Source organism: Archocentrus centrarchus, chromosome 17, assembly GCF_007364275.1.
Source record: "Archocentrus centrarchus isolate MPI-CPG fArcCen1 chromosome 17, fArcCen1, whole genome shotgun sequence".
Lineage (NCBI taxonomy): Eukaryota > Metazoa > Chordata > Actinopteri > Cichliformes > Cichlidae > Archocentrus > Archocentrus centrarchus.
In genome coordinates, this window is record NC_044362.1 from 28186924 (window position 1) to 28205430 (window position 18507).

Below are 18507 nucleotides of genomic sequence, written 5' to 3' on the forward strand. Positions count from 1 at the left end.
ATCCTTCTCCAATCCCGTTCCAGAGTTTTCATCATCAAGGCTAATTTCTGCCTGTAATCTGATTAGGGCTCTGAGCTGCTTTAGCACCCTGCTGTGCTGTCTCTCTCTCTCTCTCTCTCAGCTCCCTTGCGTGCACACACACACTGACATACACACCAACACTGCATGACTGCCAGTCTGTGTAGGATGTAGCTTGTTTTGTGGTCGGGCCAGTCACACTGCTGTAGCTGTGTGTGTGTGTGTGTGTGTGTGTGTGTGGTCGCGTCACCACCTCCATCCCTACTTTTCGGCTTGCCGGTAGCAACCCTCATCTTCACTGCTGCCACTCCTGCTGTCCACCACCATTACCACCACTGTGACCAGAGGGGAATATAGGAGTAGGCCATCCTTCTGTTCTCCCTAAACATGTTTCGAAACCCATGGATCTCTAGTTACCATGTGAACCATGTGCAGCCCTGTGGCACAGGTAAGGCCCGCTGAAGACGACGGATTGGTCAGGCTTTAGGATGACTTTCTTAACCCGCTCGAATACCCTTGACTACAGATTAGCTTGGAGGATCCGTGCAATTTAGCTCTTAGCTGAGCGAAATGAGAGATTGGTAGACAAGGTGATTTACCTTGAGACTTAAATATCCCAATTGACTCCTTATTCTATTTGGTTAGATCAGTCATGATATGAGAGTTACCCTAATTAATGCATTTAAGATTTTTGGATGTTATGAACAAGTACTGAGGATTTAAATGTGTTTTTATTACCACAGGCATGACTGTTAGCATACAAAAGAGTGGGATTTAACTATTCTCATTTAGCACTTTCCATTCAACAGGTGGATGCTCCTGTGGGTGCCTTATCTTGTAAATGCAATCTTCATGAAATGCAAAGCCCTAGTTCACTCAGGGAGTCTATTTTGCACCTCTGAATATTTATAGAAAATCCCTCTCCTCTCCATGCTCACTTTAGGACAGTCAGCAGCCTAAGCTGCTCTCTGGCACTGCCAGCTTTGAGCCTTGTGCTGGTTGTTTTGTTGACAACCTGCAGGCGTTTCCAAGGAAAGACAAGCTGACATCTGTACAAGGGGCTTTCCACCAGAGGAAGTGTCTTAGTGAAATCACACACAGACAGATACGTGCAGCTCTACAGTACGTATTCCCACAGGCTGTGGAAATGCTGAAAGCTTGTGGATTTGAGAAGATATAATGCCAAAGGTTATGATGTTTATTGATCGCACATGTGAAAATCGAGTGCAGAAAGCTGACATCTTCTCAGCACTTTGAGTGTTTGGAAGCAGAGGAGAGCATAAATTATAACATGAAGAAGCCTAACCCAGGTTTCCAGTCTTTCTGATGTCTCTGAAGTCGCTTCACGTGTTACTGAGAAACCCTTAAACTTGATACTTGTCAGAACTTTGCCTGTCCCCCCCACATCACCATGCTTCCTTCCTACCCTGCAAAACAAAAGTTGCACTGCATTGCCACACAGTCCCTCAGGGCCAAAATAAGTTGTTCTGGAGGCGTCTGGAGCAGTAATGTGATCTGTCTCCTATAATGGGATACAACTTTACAACAGGCTGCTGTTGCTGTGACATGTGAGTGAGAAGGTCAGCTATCAGTTGGGAACTGGATGTGAACTTTCACACATGGATATAAGTCGTAACTCATGGTGGGATTCCTGTGAGGACTGAACCACAAGTTGTCGGTCTTTAGTTTGAGAAGAGCACAGCAGCATTTCTATTTTCAATCAGTCTTGGGTTATTACATCAGAATAATATAATGCTGCTAATTTTCATTTTTGGCTAAAAGTTGTTTTTTTTTTCCTGTGACTCCTGCTTGCTCCACTCTGTGTGTACGGGGAGGTGCAAATGTATTTGTCTTTATGAGGACATTCAAGCATTCCCAAGCCTCTAAATGTGTATCTCTGATTGATGGACATGGTTTCATTTCATTTCATTGTATTTATTTATTATGGTTTCCTGTGACAAATGTCTTTGGTCACTCAGGATAACTGCTTTAAAAAAAAATTCCTGCTGAGGTACCCATGTAAAGACTGTTTCTAGTGTTGGTAAAAGATTATTGCAACTCCTCATTAAAGTCAGTGTTGTGATTGGATTGACGTTTTGTTTTGTCATATCTTTAAATGACAAATGGAACATAGTGTAAGACTACATGTTTTAGATGAGTAGGTGTATTGATATTGGTATTGGTGTTAGACTAGGCATCCAGTTGGTGAATAAAACCATCAAAAAAAAAAAAAAAACCCATAGAGCTGCACTGGTGGATATGTACGTTGCTTGAGGCACTACTGAGATCACAAAATGTGGAATCTTGGAAGTTTGAGCAATACAACTGTGGATTGGAAGAAGTCCAAAACACATATATAGTGCAATTGGACAGGATTTAACATCTCTGGAATGATTTTACTTTCCTACATGATAGTGTGTAAAATAAAACAGTACAAATACACCATGTACAGTATGTTACAACCAGATCTACTAGAATGGTATGCCTGCACATACCATCAGATTCAGAAGAATCAGAATATCCTTCATTGTCTTTGTGCAGCAAATGAGGCAACAAAATTGTGTACGCACTCTCTATCTGATGTCTTTAAAAACAGAATTAAAATAAATAAATAAATACATGCATATCTCCACAGATTCACACTTATTACACCCTGTCCATCAATCCATCCTAAAATTACACAGCTCCATTTACCCCACCCACACACACACCCACCCACACACTTGCACTTATTCTTAATGACACATTCCAGTTTCCAGAGGTTCAGTATTACGAAGTCTAATGGCCCAAGGAAAGAAAGTGTCTCTAAGCTGATTTGTCCAGCTCTTCAGGACCCTGTATCTTCTGTCAGAGGGCAGGAGGTTAAAGACATCTCGACCGGGGTGAGATGAGTCGCCCAGGATCTTCCTTGCCCTATTTAACCCACGGCCTGCCCCCTGTCCACCCCAGAGGACAGGGGGCAGGTTCAGCTGATTATTTTCTCTGCAGTTTTAACAACCCCCCTGCAGGGCCTTTCTGTTCCTTCCTGAGCAGCCAGCGTACCGCACCATGATCCAATATTCTAGCACACTTCCTATTGTGGAGTGATAGAAGGTCTGCAGCAGGTTTACCTCCAGGTGGCAATTTTTTAAAAGTCTAGAAATGTGCAGCCTCTGCTGAGGCTTGCTGACCATTGCTAACATGTTGGTAGACCAAGTTAGGTTGTCAGCCACGGGAACCCCAATAAACTATAAAGAGGGGACTCTCTCCACACAGACACCATCTACCTGCAATGGGGCGTGGTCCACTCTCTTCTTTCTCCAGTCCATCACCATTTCCTTGGTTTTGCTGGTATTCAGCAGAAAGTTGTACCGTCTGCAGATTTGACTATGATGTTTGACTGGTGGTGGGGTACACAGTTGTGTGTGTGTGTATGTGTGTGTAGGGCATAGAGGATGCTTGGTGTTAAATGCCGAGCTGAAATCAACAAAAAGCATCGTGGCCTAATTCCCCTTTTTCTCTGTGTGACTGGCAGCAGCGTGCGTGACGGTGGTGACGGCGTCAGCTGTTGGCCTGTTTGCCTTAAAAGTAAAATGATACTGGTCATAGTTCTGGGGCAGGCAGGACTTGAGGTGGTGAAGAACAAGACTCTCAAAGCATTTCGTGACCACAGAGGTCAGTGCCTCCAGTCTGTAGTCATTTAGGCGCCTGTTTCAGCAACCTGTCCAGCCCTGCCGCTTTCTGTGGATTATTCTTCTCACCTGATACAACAGACATAGCTCCAATCTTTTGTTTTTTGCAAAAAATAAAGAGGGGCTTCACTTAAAGCTTTTTTAAAAAAATTTTTTTAAACCTTTATTTTACCAGATGAAATGTTTGAGAACCACTTCTCATGTACAAACATGATCCGGCCAAGCTAAAGTTCTAAATTGCTGTATCAGCTGTGCAGAAGAGGAAAAAAAATATGTTTATGGTGCACGTTGAGCTGTCAGACAGAAGACTGAATTTTCTTTCAGGTTCTGTCTTTGACCAATGAATGAAGAACACAAAGACATGTTATACTGAAATATACCATTTATTTTGAGACAGATGCTTTAGTGCTTGAAATCTCAACACATTTATTTATATATTTATTATTCAAGTTTGACTGAGTCTCATTTCTCTTCTAAGGATTTGGATCTAAAGCTTCCACCAAACTTAGCACCTCCGCCTCGTTGCCAACAGACACATTAAGGTCAGTAAAGAATAAGTTCTCTTTATGTGAAATCATGAAATGATAGTGGTATTAAAATAATAAAAAATCTGTTTATAGCAAATGGATTTAGTTAATCCTGTCTCTAATCATCAAGAAAATTGTAGCTACATACAGTAAATGATCTGCAGCACTTAATAGATTTTTCCTTGTTATCTAGACACACACTGAACTGATCTATATGATTTACTCACGCTAATAAATCGTATAGATTTACTTGCGTGCTTTAGCTTCTCATGTTTAGTAAGCACTAAAAGCTGCAGATGCCTGGAACAGCTTATGCTAAGACACTTTTTAGTTCACATGGCATTAGAGCCATAATACCTCCTTCAGGATCACTGTGGACCAACCCCTATTTTGCATTAGTTTGCAGTACAGCATTTACAGTTTAGAGTATTAGAGCTCTGGGGCTACAAGTAAATTAGCTTCACTTCTATAGAAAGTATAAGACAAAATGAAAAGTATACATTCCTAAAAATAAAGGGTAGATAATTACCATCTGATTTAAAAGATGACAAGAAATTTCATTCTGGATAAGTAAGCATGAACAATCTAGTCCAGTTTGCTTTATGGTTACATGACCCTTTACCTCACCTTAACAGCCCATCCAGAATTTTAATGCACAACGGATGTTGAGTTTTATGTTTAAATGATGAATACAACAGTTGGAGTAGCCCTTAGAAACAAAAGAAGGGTGAGTTTAATTGTCCTGACTTGCATGACCTGTTGATGCTGCCAAATAAAAACATTAAGCGAAGACCTTAATTGGCAGTTTCCACTCGGAGGCGTGTCAGGATTTGATGACCTATTTCTCAAGTTGGATCTTAATAGAAGTGATACCAGCTAAGCTTCAACTTACCTGCCTTTACCTCTTTAGGACAGGTCAGTAGAGGCAGAGATGCGATGAAGGCTGAAGAGGAATCTAGTTGGCTATATGTGCTTTAGAGCATCATTGGTTTACTTTGGGTTGACTTTGCACTTCTTGATTAAAAGATAAGAAGTTTATTATGTAATAAATGTCATACGTTTCATGCTGATAGCAGGTTTGTGTTTTCTTTTTCAGTTTTCAGAGTGACTTCTCCTTGAATGACAAGACCACCTTGGTCAAGAGTGTTTCAGATACAGATGCCAAACTTCTGGTTGTCCTTCCCAAAGGTGCGCTTTAGTTCTGAACCCTTACAAAAACACTGAATAAAATTAATATTTGGTTACTTGCGCTGCTTCTATGACTCTAATTTCTGGTCCTACTTTTAGTTTTAGAGCTGAAGAAATATTTTGAGGGACCTGTCACAAAGGATTTGGGAATGAACAGGTATCTTCATGGGAGTCTATGTATTTTGATATAAACATGTCAAAGACTCTCTTAACTTCTAACCTTCACTTGCTGCCTGTTGTCTCCAACAGGAAGGAAAGGATAGCCCGGCGCTTGGAGGGGATTGAAAGTGATGCGCCCCCTGCATTGGTGCCTGGTGGTTTGGTCGCCAACAGGATGCTTGAGGAGGATCCTCCACGATACACCCGCGCCTCAGACCCCTGTGAGCCTTGCGTGATGGGTAAGCATGGGATGATGCACTGCTAAACTATATCACATTGCCTTTAGTCGACAGGTGAAATGTGTCTCAGCCATTAAAGGGGACCTGCTATGCTCATTTCCAACTCTATGTATGTATACAGAGTTCCCATATATGTGTTCCTCGACTCTAGTAGAGTAGGTTTGCATAGTTACCAGTTAAAAATAATCCTTATATTTTAAATATACTGCGTGTTGGTGCAGACTCACAGCTCTGAAAAAAGGGCAAGCCTCGCTCTTTAAGACAACTTAGCCTGATTGATTGACTTTGCAAACACGTATTAAACATATATTAAACAATATTTTAATAGCAGGTGAATGGAGCTCAAAAAATGCAAAAAAAAAAAAAATTTAAAAAAGAAAATTTAAAAAGGAATAAAGAATCAGGAAAATTTTATAACTTAATGCTGTTGGTGAGCTGATACCTGTCTCTTATATTCACTAATGACTAAGGTAGGCTGAATTATTCTCTATCATATGTCATCAGCTGTGGTTTGGTACTCTCTTGTTAGTATAGGCTGTAAAGTGGGGCACTAAAGTTATTCTCTCTCTGTCATCACATTGCGTGTGCATAGACCAACATAGCTTGACTGGTCCATCTGCATCTCACAATTAGTGCTCAATTAACTGACTGCACCAGTATTTTTAGATCTTTAATTATAATAAAGTGTCTTTTATGTTGCTCAAAATAGCAGTATTTTTAATGGAAGCTGCATCAAGTTGAAAACAGATGGAAAGGGCAAACAGTCATCCTCAGGAAGAGCATAGGGAATCCTGTCCATTTCTACTGTAAAAGCCTAAACAGTCCACTTATGAAACAGTGTGATCTGAAGCTCTCCAAGCAATGGAATGAAACTTTGTTGGAGAAGCAACATCTCTCTGTGTATTCCCAGGATTGGTGATATCTCAGCATATCTTTGAGCACTTAAGCAACCCTGAAACTGCTATTGTTGCATGTTGCTGCAGTTTGCAAGAGGGGAACTAAAAAACTGATATGAATATCAGAGATGTATTCTGTTTAACTATGTTAAAAAATGTCACACTTGCATCGGTTGCATCGCATTTCTCTACTTAACTTTAGGCAAATATTTTCTACACAGTAAGATACTTACAGTCATGTGAAAAAGAAAGTGCTCCCCATGATTCAGTAGCTTGCAGAAGTGCCTTTAGCAGCAGTGATTTGAAGTTACTGTTTTCAGTATGCTTCTATCAGTCTCTCACATTACTGGGGAAAAATTTTGGCCCCCTCATCTTTACGATGTTGCTTCAGTTTAGAGTTTTGATTCCTTTCATTTTCAGCCATTCGTTTGTAGATTTCCTGTTGTGCTTGGGATTATTGTCCAATTGTGGCTAAGCTTTAGCTGTATTTATCTCCAGAATACTTTGGTGATCAGAGCAGTTCGTGGTTGGCTCAATGACTGCAAGGTGCCCGGGTCTTGCTGCTGTAAAACAAGCCCAAATCATCACCCCTTCCCCTCCGTGCTTGACAGTTGTTATGAGTTGTTATGCTGTGTTTTTGGTTTTCTTTAAAAGTGATGCTGTACATTATGGTCAGACATCTCCACTTTGGTCCCGTCCATCCAAAGGACATTGCTCCCGAATTTTGTGGTTTATTCAGACGCAGCTTCACAAACTTGAGCCGTGCTGCTATGTTCTTTTCAGAGACAAGAGGCTTTTTCCTGGCAGCCCTTCCAAACAAGCCACACTTGTTGCAGTTTCACTGACCTTGTGTTGAATTTGGCTGGATGTCCACTCCTGGAAAGATTATAGCATTGTGTTACCCACACTTGCATGCTACAGACCAGCAACTTGCCAAAGCTCTGCTGTTATAGAGGTGGTCACACTTCCTGATGATCAGTTAATCAAATGCATCTGTCCAGAAGTCCTGTGAAAAACTTCCTTTTCCACATGAATGTATATTTGAGCTTTTGAACATTGTCCTTGTGTAAGAGTGACTTGACATGAACATTTACAATTTAGACCCTCGTAACATCCATGTGGCATGACTTTGGCATCATTTTTAGTTGTTAAGTGATATAAGTAATCGAGTATTTTTACTATTTACCACAGTGAAACGCTACAGTCGAGAGGAAACAGCGGCTCCACAGAAGCAGGTGTCATCTCCTGACAGGTCAACTCAGGTCAAAGGTGGTGCTGGCAGCAGCCGCCCAGAGCCAGTGTTGGTGTATGTTGACCCAGTAACGTTATCCACCCCCTCTACATCCACATCTGGGTCCACAGAATCCACCAGCCTCAGTTCTAAGGCTGAGCGCATTGCCCGCTACAAAGCTGAGCGCCGCCGCCAGCTCTCAGAGCGTTATGGCATCCTCCTGGATCAGGAAGCGGACAGCGATTATATACCACGTTACCGTTCGAGGCGTGATCCAGACTCCACTGATCGACGAACCACTACCAGGCAAGACAGAGACAGACCAGAAGTAGAGACACAAGAACGGGAGCCTAGGGTACCATACCGCTCTGGAGTGGGCAAGGTTTACATGAGGACTCACCCAGATCCCGCACCTGTTAGCAAATCAAGCCCCTCCCACTCAAACCAAGCCCCTCCCCCCTCCCAAGACAGACCAAGTAGGTTTTCAGAACGGGAGAGGGTGATGAACATGGAGAACCATCGGCGTGGTGGAGCTCAAGAGCGCTCAGTCTTTTCTCGAACAAGAACTCAGGAGCAGCATCCGGCCCAGTCCCAACAACAACATCACCATCACCAGCAAGATGTTGCCCAGCAGGAGCCAAGCCCAGCCACCACCCGAGACTACAGCATTGCAGCGGTCCCCAGCTCCCCTCGCACTGCTCGCCGGGCATCCCTACCCTCCACTCGCTATGGCATCTCACCTGGGGATTTATTCATTGAGCAGCAGGCTCAGAGCATCCTCAGCAGACAGGGGTACGTTTATAAAATAAAACAAAATACACGTAGTCAGGTTAAACTTTGGTTAAACTTTACACTGACACCCAAATACAGCACTAATATATGTCATTATACTTCAACAAATGAGATTTGCATGCCAGATTTTGGGTCCACAAACTTTTTCCATGTCAGAGTAATCAGATACCTCATACAGGAAATACCAACACCACACATAAATATTGTTTGCTAAAGTTATGTCAGATTATGCTTACTTTACCATAACATTATTGATTCCATTATTTTGACTAGTTTTACTGTATGCATCTGCACATACTTTAAGATTTTACTGCTGGCAGGTGATCATACCATGAAATGCCTGATGGTGTTTTTCCTGTTAATATTTATTAATGATACAAAGTTTCAGATAATTCTAAAATTATTAATTGCAAAACTTGAAACCTCATTAGGATTTGGTGTGTGTGCAAAAAAAAAGAAGTATTTTATCTCTTCAAAATTCATAAATCTGTAGCGTTTGGGGTGTCCACTGCCTGCTGAGCACATTAGCTTGCTGTTTCTACCACTGTGCTAGGATCTTTCTCGAATGTAGGTCCAGCTCAGTCACACTTGCCCTGCTCCAGTTTCACATAGAAAGGGGCTCTGGGGAGCTCATCAGGGAAAGGCTGTATGTGAGAGGGGAGATTCCAGGGCTGGCTTTTGCTTGCCGTTAGAGGTAAACCTGATTTAACAGCAGCCTGGTTCATTAGCTAAGAGTTTGTCAGTTTCTATTACAAACCTGAAGACGCTACCACAAAAGGAATGAGAAGCGTAATGGATGTGAATGAAGAATTCAGATTGATGAAAGTGTGGCAGAAGTTCTGTGAAGCCTATAAATAATGTTGTTCTTATTTATGAAACTTGACTCTTGTTGTAGTTGTGATTATGTCAAACAGTCCAGCTGCTTAGTGCACCTTGGTCACTGAGAACTTGAGCAGACGTTTCTCTCAGGGCTTGATACTGACGCATGAAATCATCTTCTAGCCTGGCCGCCCTGTCAAAGAGCGACTGGTCTCTCAACACAGACTCAGAAAGTGACTTCATGTGGCCTTCAAGGTACAGTCCACTCGGGATGCCATTAGTGTGAAGATCCACCAAATACCCATTGTCCACTGGGTACATATTGTTTTATCTGGCAACAGTCAGACACTAAATGAAGTCCTGGTTGTAATGTGATATTTTTCTTTTTATTGCACTCCTTTTCTCAGAATAGTAATGTGTAAAAGGAGTTTAAAATGTCTGAAGTGCAATGTTCCTAGAAAGCTTTGAAGAAAGCCTTGAATAATTTTGAAACGTACTTACTCTATATAGTATAATACTGCTGACAGCGTTGTGACAAACATAATAACATAAGAAACATGTTCCCAGTGGACGAGCAGCTAAATCTTTTCAATACATCAAAAGCATAACTATTTACCATTATTTTTAATTCATTAATAATGCCCATAATAATTGATGGCATAGTCTCTCCTTTAACAGTTGTTTGGTGTTTTGAGGGTTTTTCACTTTTTGACTGACGAACTTTCATTCCTAACATCTTTTAATTCAAAGATTTACCTGAATCTTTATTTAATCAGTTTTACAGTGACACATTTGTGTAAATCTGGATCACACAAGCATAGTTTCAGGAAATTGAACCTACTGAATTTTACTGTTACATAATTCTCTAAATATGTCCAGAACTCTGCAAAATGGACCCTTTTACAACAGTGCAATACCATCAACTGCACCTTCTTACTTGTAAAGTAGTGTGGCTGTGTGTGGCCTGGGTTTCATGAACAGTTGATAAGCGTTAATGAACCGGAGTTGATGGGGTGACAACATTTGTAAGCTCTAGACCCTGACCCGAATCGGTCGCAGACCTACTGACTCGGCACTTGTCAGCAAGTCTGCACTCACATGCCCTCTCCTCAGATTCTGGTCTGCTAGCTCCTATGGAATTATATCTCAGTCTTTCACTGAATCAGTTACTGACAATATAAGGAACAATATAAGGAACAATATAAGGACAATATAATATAAGGCATAAGGAATTAATTTTCCCATAGGAGCTTACATTAATGTTTCTGATTAACTGATTCTAGATAGAAGTACACTGGTAGAAATCTGTAATTGTATCTGAGTTGTGCTGCCAAAATGTTTGAAGCCTTTGGGTATATGTGGATTTCTAGAGAGGACAGTGGCCTAGATGAGTGATACTGCCAGTTTGCTATTAACTGGTGAAATGATGAGCATGCATGGCTGAATGAAGAGGTGAAATTAATAAAAGCGTTGTATGATTTAGTCAAACCCTCCTTAAGAGTCTTATGTATGGTTTCACTTGTACACATCAAGAGCAGCAGCAAAAATAATAGTACAGTTTCTCTATAGAAATTAGAGCTAACCTGTGATTTCTAAAGTTTATTATTTCTTCTACTGAGGTTATTTTAGTCTATTTTTATTGAGTCTACCCAATGGCTTTGACTTCTTTTGTGTCCTTATTAGCTGCTTATGCTAGCTAGTATTAAGAGTACGCTTAAGTCACTCATGCCATGTCAGATAAAGCAGAGGCCCATCAATTATGTGTGGCTTAGTGGCGTACAATGAGATTAGTGCAACTTTTGGCTACCAAAGGTTAGAAAGTTTTAGATAAAAATAGTTTGACTTTTTTTGACATCCTAGAGAGAAAGAGAGCTGGACTCCAATTTAAACCCAGAACATGCTAAACTTGACCTTGTGCAGGATCTGAGAGGAGGAGTGGATCTTGTGATAGCCTCATATTTGTGTTCTTTATGTCTGGTAATGTGCAGTTGGATTTAATGGACTTTACATTAGGTTTGTAAACGCAGATTTGAGCTTTGGCTGGTCTTCTTCAAATAGTAAAACTGTGGTTGGTTAATTTAATTATTCACCACATTTTGGGTATGCCTGGTTTACAAGGTGTGATTAAAAAAAACTGTACCAAATTTTAAATCAGGAAGGTTTTGACCAGTACTCCCTTTATGGTCATCCCTTTGCACCTCTACATTGCTTTCAGCTGCTCACTATTTCTGATTCAGACTGCTTCCATGGGCTTATTTGCAATTTCACCACCTATAAGCAACTTACACAAAGAGGAACTTCTGCCAATGTGACCCAGCTTTATTAATATTGATAAGAACTGGGTGTTCAGCTGTGACCCACAGGGCAAAGAGTAGTTTTCAGTGGGCGAAATTCCAGTGTCCAAGTCTGAAGGATTTGTTGACACTTTTGCATACCCTTGGTTCAGACAGTTAGCACTAAGTTCTGTATCATGTGTGGCAGATTTGGAACCATGCAGCTTCCCCCAGAATTAAAATAAAGTTGTAGCGTTCCCCGTTTTTGTGCAGTGAAGGAGATCCAGCGCAAACTGTTAATATGCACATGGAAGTGGGCTGAACAGGCAATGCAGCAGCAGCACTGTAAGAGGTGCAGGGGTATACAATGAGACAAACTTCAAGGGGCCACATTTAAATTAGATAAGGGTTTTAATTTTTAAGAGAGAAACTCTGAATTGCACCTTGTATGCCCTTTATATCCCCTTGTGTTGAGTTTTGAGTTCAGAGAGAATGGCAGTTTTTAATTGACCTGGAAACTTAGTTTCCCTTATGCATTCCTTTCTCCAAGAATCCGAGTCAGGGAACGATTGTCCAGGGATGAAACTGTCCAGAGGCCCCCTGACTGGAGTCCTGATAGGCACCAGGCTGACAGACACCATACTCAGGGGAGCACAGCTCAATATGCACGACAACATTCAGAGCCCACCCAGCAAAGGACAGTTCCCCAGCCTCAGCCCAGCCCAGGCCACCATCCTATCCATGGGAAAACACTCTACCATCCTTCGAACTCAGAGTACCAACACTCCAGCCCTGCTATGGAATCTCAGTCCTGTGTGGCCATGATTGCACCAGAGCCAACTACCAAACCTTCTGAACCTCCTGAGGTACAACCACGAAGAAGAGTGAGTTCTGACCAAATCTATGCTGCACACAGGGAGGCACGATTGGAAGCAAGGCAGGCCCTAAAGGAAGAAGCCCAGACGGAGGGCCTGCTAAAGAGTAGGAAAGCTGTGTTGCCCTCAGAAATAAGGCGAAGGGAAAGGAGTGTGGATGATACGCATAGGGGCCAGCATGAAGATACAGACTGGCAGAACAAAAGCCCAGAACAAAGTAGGACAAGTCGAGGTGAGGAAGACTGGGATTGGGAGAGACCAAGGGAGAGGGGGAGGGAGAGAAGTGTTGAAAGGCTCAGAGAATGGAGGCGAGAGCATCTCTCTGGCCATGACAGCCAACAGGAGAGAACATTTAGATCATTGCAGCCTTCCCACACGTCTATATGCCAGCAGCTTAGGCAGCATCAATCCTCTGATCCTGTATACCATCAAGAGCCCCAGATTCAGGAGCCAAAGCCTCTAATGCAACAACAGCACAACAGACAACCTGTTGCACAAGTTCAGCAGCAAGATCCACAAATGCAGCATCAGTACAACCACCCAAGACAGCCAGAGGAGAGTCAAAGACAACAGCAGTCTCAAAGACAACATGAGTTAGAGCTACAAAGACATGAGACTGCTCATCAGCAGCAAGACTCCCAGGAAAAACAACATCCCCAAGTAAACCAAAAGTCTGAGCCTCAGAGGCAGCAGCAGCAGCAGCAGGCTCCATCTGGGCACCAGAGGCTTAACTCAGCCATCTACCTCCAGAAGGGCTCCTCTTTGCCTCAGGCCAGAAACAGAAGCATAGAGATGAGTGGAGGGTCCAAACTCAAGACACGAACCCGCTCCATGTCAGATATAGGTGTAAGCCAGCACACTGCTGTGTATGGTATGGACAGGACAGGGGCCAGCAGAGAGGCAGCTAGGGCCGCTCCTGCACCAGGAATGGCTAATGGGGAGATGGGCACCCTGGATACACGGGTGTCAGTGGCGCAGCTGCGGCACTCTTATCTGGAAAATGCGAACCGGAAACCAGAATTGTAGGTCCACTGGCATGGGCTCCGTGTTGCATTGCTAAATAAGTCTAACTGTGCATTAGTGAGCTGATGCAAACGAATAATCCAGTGATAAGCTGAGAAAATAATGTTTGTGGTTTTGTGGCATGAAATGTGTAAAATATTGTTTTTCATTACATTTCTGCAAATTAGCATCAGTTACTCTTTTGCAGTTGTTTCGCAGCTGCATATTAACATCAAGTAATTGCTCTTTACATTTATGTTGCAGTTAGGCTGTGCTAAGCGTGTGCAATAATATCAGCGCATGAGGTCCTGTTTTTATTTGTTTTTAACCTGAGTGCATCTCTATGTCATGAAAAAGTCCCACCATCTTTAATATTATTTTATATGTACTTTCCCTTTTTGTTGTCTTCGTCACACTTTCCAAACTTACTCATCGCTTCAAAAGTGAGACTACTAAAGTAGATCTCTCAGCTATGGAAGTAGATCCATCTAACAGCAGTGATTGGGACAGGGGTGTTCGGAGAACTCGGCGTTACATCACTCCAGGAGACAGTCGCATGTCGGAGAGGTTTAGGACCCAACCCATCACTTCTGCAGAGCGTTTGGAGTCTGATAGGTACAGGAGGACCTTTCTGTAGTAGGAGCTCCTTATTATAAGTTCATTTACAAAGGAAAATACTCAGAATGGCATGAAAAAGCATGGCTCTTGGCTGGTATTCAGGTTATGATCCTATGGTTTATCAGTTTTTTAAAAAATGTGTAAATGCTGGGGAATGATGCATTTTTATGTGTTCTATAGGTCTCGCGTGAGCCCTTCACAACTACAGGATGCAGAAGGTAAGTACAATCTATTAAGGAAGTTTTTCTAAACTTTCAGTGTATAATTATGTATGTAAAATAATTATTTTTATCAGTAGATGAAGAAAAACTGGATGAGAGAGCCAAGATGAGTGTGGCTGCAAAGAGGTCTCTCTTCAGGGTAAATCGTTCATATTCAGCTGCCATATTTTATCTTTGCAAGTCACCTGTGTGTGTGCACAGAGGTTCACACAGATTTGTTCTGTTTTGTAACAGGAACTCGAAAAAACATCAGAGGGTGGTGTTCCCAAACCACGCTCGCGAAACGCTGCTGTGGAAAGGCGTCTGAGAAGAGTTCAGGACCGCTCACACACACAACCCGTCACCAACAAGGAGGTGGTCAGTGCTTCGAGGTAGATCTGACAATTTGAAGTTTTCATTTTTTCCCCCTTTACTCCCAAAAAAAAATGATTCTTTAATCATTTTTTCTGATTTTTTAAATAATTTTTCTGCTCTTATCTGTTCCTCTCCTGTCTTTTTTTCTTACCTTCTCTTTGCCACATTTTAAGACATCTCTATTTCTGCCTTTTGTTACCTTTATTTCACAGTTTTTTTCTGTATATACCTCCTTTTCTCCACTTTCAAGTGATCCTGCTACATCATCACAACCTGTGGGTGTCCACACTAATCTAGATAACATGTCCAGACCCACAGCAGCCAGCACCAGCATCACTAGCAACAGGTGGGCTGGGCTCCTTTCCTGAGTGTGCATGAAGTTTATTACTGCGGCAGAAAAGAGACTGGCATTGGTAGCCTCATCACTCCCTGCAACTGTGTTACATATAAAATTTGGAAAACTGGATTCACTGATCTTACCCAGGAGGTTACGGTTATGTTGGTGAAGTTCTTAAAACAGTGTAATCGCAGGACGCCCTGGAGGCAGATCAGCAGGTAGTAAAATAAAAGGTGGCTTTAATAAGAGATATGAAGAAAAATGTCAATAAAACAAAATAAATAAAACAACTGAAGGTCCAATAAATGAACACGATTAAACAAATGGTGCCTGCCGCAACAAACCCCGCCCCTAAAAGATGTTTTAGCTGATTTGAACACTGTCCCTCTCACAAATGTGTCACTCTCCATAACACATAGGTCCTATTGTCCATGCCCATAATGTTCCTTTGACCTTTACCTCGAGGTCAAGGTCACCGAGATTCAAACTTGTGTGAGATTTATAGTAGATGCATCTATGGCGTGAATTTGAACATCCTACCTCACATTGTTCTTGTGTTATCTTGTTCACAAGATTTTCAAAAAAAACGTGACCTCTGACCTTGACCCAATTATGGCAAAAACTGAATCAGGTGATCTAGGGGTCACTGGCCGTCTTTCATCCAAGTATAATTTCGAAACTGAATGTAACTGAATAGAGACGAGGAAAACAGACAACCAGAGGAAGACCAACTAAACCAATTAAGAACAAAGGGGTCAAAAGATCCTTTGAGATTTTTTTTAAGCGAAGCCCTCCCTCGCATGACATCCAAACACAAAGTAGAGAAATCTGCGTGATGTTTGTGCTCTAAATGAAGCTAAAGCTTACCACCACACACAGTTTCTAACTGCATCTCTCTACTTTAATTTGTCCTGTTGTTTGTAGTGAACAAATCTCCGTCTCCCTCTCCTGGTTGCAGTGCTGATGTGCTCATCCAGCCCACCTTACCTTGTTATTTCTGCCCCCTCATGTTCTGCTTCTTAGCTGTGTGCACCGTATAGGGGAAGGAAGACGTTGCTTACACAATAACTCTTTAAGTACTTTCCATGTCCAGCTTCCAAGCATCATTTCTTGCAGCGTTTCTCAGATGCAGGTCACGAACCTCGGTGAAGAAATAGGTTGCATATCATCAGAAAGGTCAGAGGTTGAGCCAGTTAAAGCCTGAGTTCACGTGTCCTGCAGTTTGTTTATCAGGCCAGGTTTAACTCAGCACACTACTGCAAACATTCAAATACATTATATGATTATCTGTCATCTGTGCACTGATCTGCTTATGCCTCTGTTGCTGTGCCTGTAATCTGACACAGTTGTTACCTATCAGGTATTTGCATGCATGTCCTTTTATGTCAAGCAGAGAATTAATTTAAGATTTTACTACCTTAACTCTTCATTATTCGTAAAAATGTCATATAAAAAGCAGAAATATTGACTGTAGAGATGTGTGCTGGTCTGCAGGTGCTTAAAGTAAAAGAAAAACTCATTTAAAACTCAGTAATGATGTCTCTTTTTGAGAAATCATGACCCTGCAAAGTTTGATATTAGAACTGTTGTCTTTCTGACAAACCACACCCTCCATCCCTCTCTCAGGCTCATGCTCATAACAGCATGAGCCTGGCATGATGTCCCCTTTCATCTGAGCTATAACCTTAGCCATCTTCCGCTTCTCCTTATTGGTCGATGCAGATGGCGGAAAGAAAGTAGTTCATGCATTAAACTGCTTACGACAAGGTTTGTTGATTTTTATTTTTTGAGCAAACAGATCATTTCTGGAAGGAGAAACTGATGGTTTTTTGTTGGGTTTTTTTTTATGCTTTGAACACCACAAGTTGGGTGCCATTTAGTTCCATTGTATTCAAGTCAAAGGCAGATATTACAGTAGTATAAAATGTCCAGGTCTAAACTAAGGATACATTTATTAATTTTTTAATGAAATTAAAGACACCCGTTGCTCAGTCACTGACATCCCTTTGTCACTACCCCAGCGTTCAGGCCTCCTCTCAGCCAGGCTCAGCAGTCCAGGAGCAGGACAAGGAAAGCCAGGAGCCCCAGAAACCAGCTCAGGCTTCCAGTGCTGGAGCAGAGGTAAATGGCCAGGAGGCTGTCCCGGAGGAGCCAGACCTTTCCACCCTCAGTTTGTCTGAGAAAATGGCCCTGTTCAACCGCCTCGCCCAGCCTGCCGACAAGACTGCTGAGGGGACTCGAGGGGACACCCGCCAGCGCAGAGCTAATGCTCGTTTTCAGACCCAACCCATCACCCAGGGAGAGGTGGAGAAGGTACAATGGTTTCACCTCTTGTAATGTCTCTATAGAAAAAGTGCATAATAAAATCAAGACCACTGCTACCTCTTCTACTTATATTTTCTAACATTTATGAGCAAAAACTAGATGTAATACAGGGACAACATGCTAGATGACTTTTTTCCCCCTTAACACATCAGCTGACCATACTGGCATCCATACCAACAATCTACATGAAATATGTAAGCCAATAACTAATAACTAACAGCTAAGCTTGAACCGAGAGTTGATTCAGATGCAGGGATCACACAGAGCTCAGCAGAAGAGGGGGACAAGGTGCAGGCAAAGGTCCAAAACAGTTCAAAATCTAAAATTTCAAGACTGCAAAACTGACAGGGATTAGGCACAAAATAAAGTCATAAAAACTGTCAGAAGTTCATAGAAAAAAGACTGAAAAAAAAAAAAATAACAGGAAAGTTTTCACAGTAGGTTAACATTTTTTCCCAACAGGACAGATGTGCAGACAGTCGTGCAAATATATTAACAATAGAGCATCAGTCCTGCAGCTACAGACAGTTTACTTCCAGGTCACTTACGGTGACTGCAGTGAGTATTTCAATGCACGCCAGTTTCCCTCTGCGCTTCATGGACGGTTGATGTGGAGCTCTGTGCAGATGGATGACTTTTACATGCCACAAAATAAATAAAGGTCACAGGGTTTTTTTTTTTTTGCTCTTGGTTTTTAATTCATTGAACTCTAGATGTCACAAATGACAAGCAGTTCACAAATGGGAAACCCAGCACCATCTTTTATCAGGAGAACATATCTTATTCCAAGGAATATATTTGTGTCATTGGGTTACCCTGAATTTTTATATAGTTTTATAATATATAATACTGCTTGCTCCTGAAGCATTAGTGAGGGAGAAAAATGAACACCTTTCTCTGTTCTTCCCCAGCATGTTCTGACAAAGATAACCTGACGTCATGCTGAGATGCTTTATAAAAGG

The 18507-nt window shown here is 41.9% G+C and overlaps 1 protein-coding gene across 1 annotated transcript in view; it reads left to right on the forward strand.

The window, feature by feature from the left end:
* The first annotated feature begins 207 nt into the window (after positions 1-207).
* Positions 208-18507, forward strand: part of LOC115795434 (supervillin-like) — a 52724-nt gene continuing 34424 nt past the window's right edge. Inside the window, exons 1-14 of the mRNA XM_030751337.1 lie at positions 208-466; positions 4168-4231; positions 5313-5404; positions 5504-5561; positions 5654-5802; positions 7890-8721; positions 9724-9795; positions 12364-13710; positions 14135-14305; positions 14489-14526; positions 14607-14668; positions 14764-14900; positions 15134-15229; positions 17242-17533. Of these exons, the coding sequence (XP_030607197.1) occupies positions 406-466; positions 4168-4231; positions 5313-5404; positions 5504-5561; positions 5654-5802; positions 7890-8721; positions 9724-9795; positions 12364-13710; positions 14135-14305; positions 14489-14526; positions 14607-14668; positions 14764-14900; positions 15134-15229; positions 17242-17533 (3471 nt within the window). The 5' untranslated portion in view covers positions 208-405. The remainder of the gene's footprint in view (positions 467-4167; positions 4232-5312; positions 5405-5503; positions 5562-5653; positions 5803-7889; positions 8722-9723; positions 9796-12363; positions 13711-14134; positions 14306-14488; positions 14527-14606; positions 14669-14763; positions 14901-15133; positions 15230-17241; positions 17534-18507) is intronic.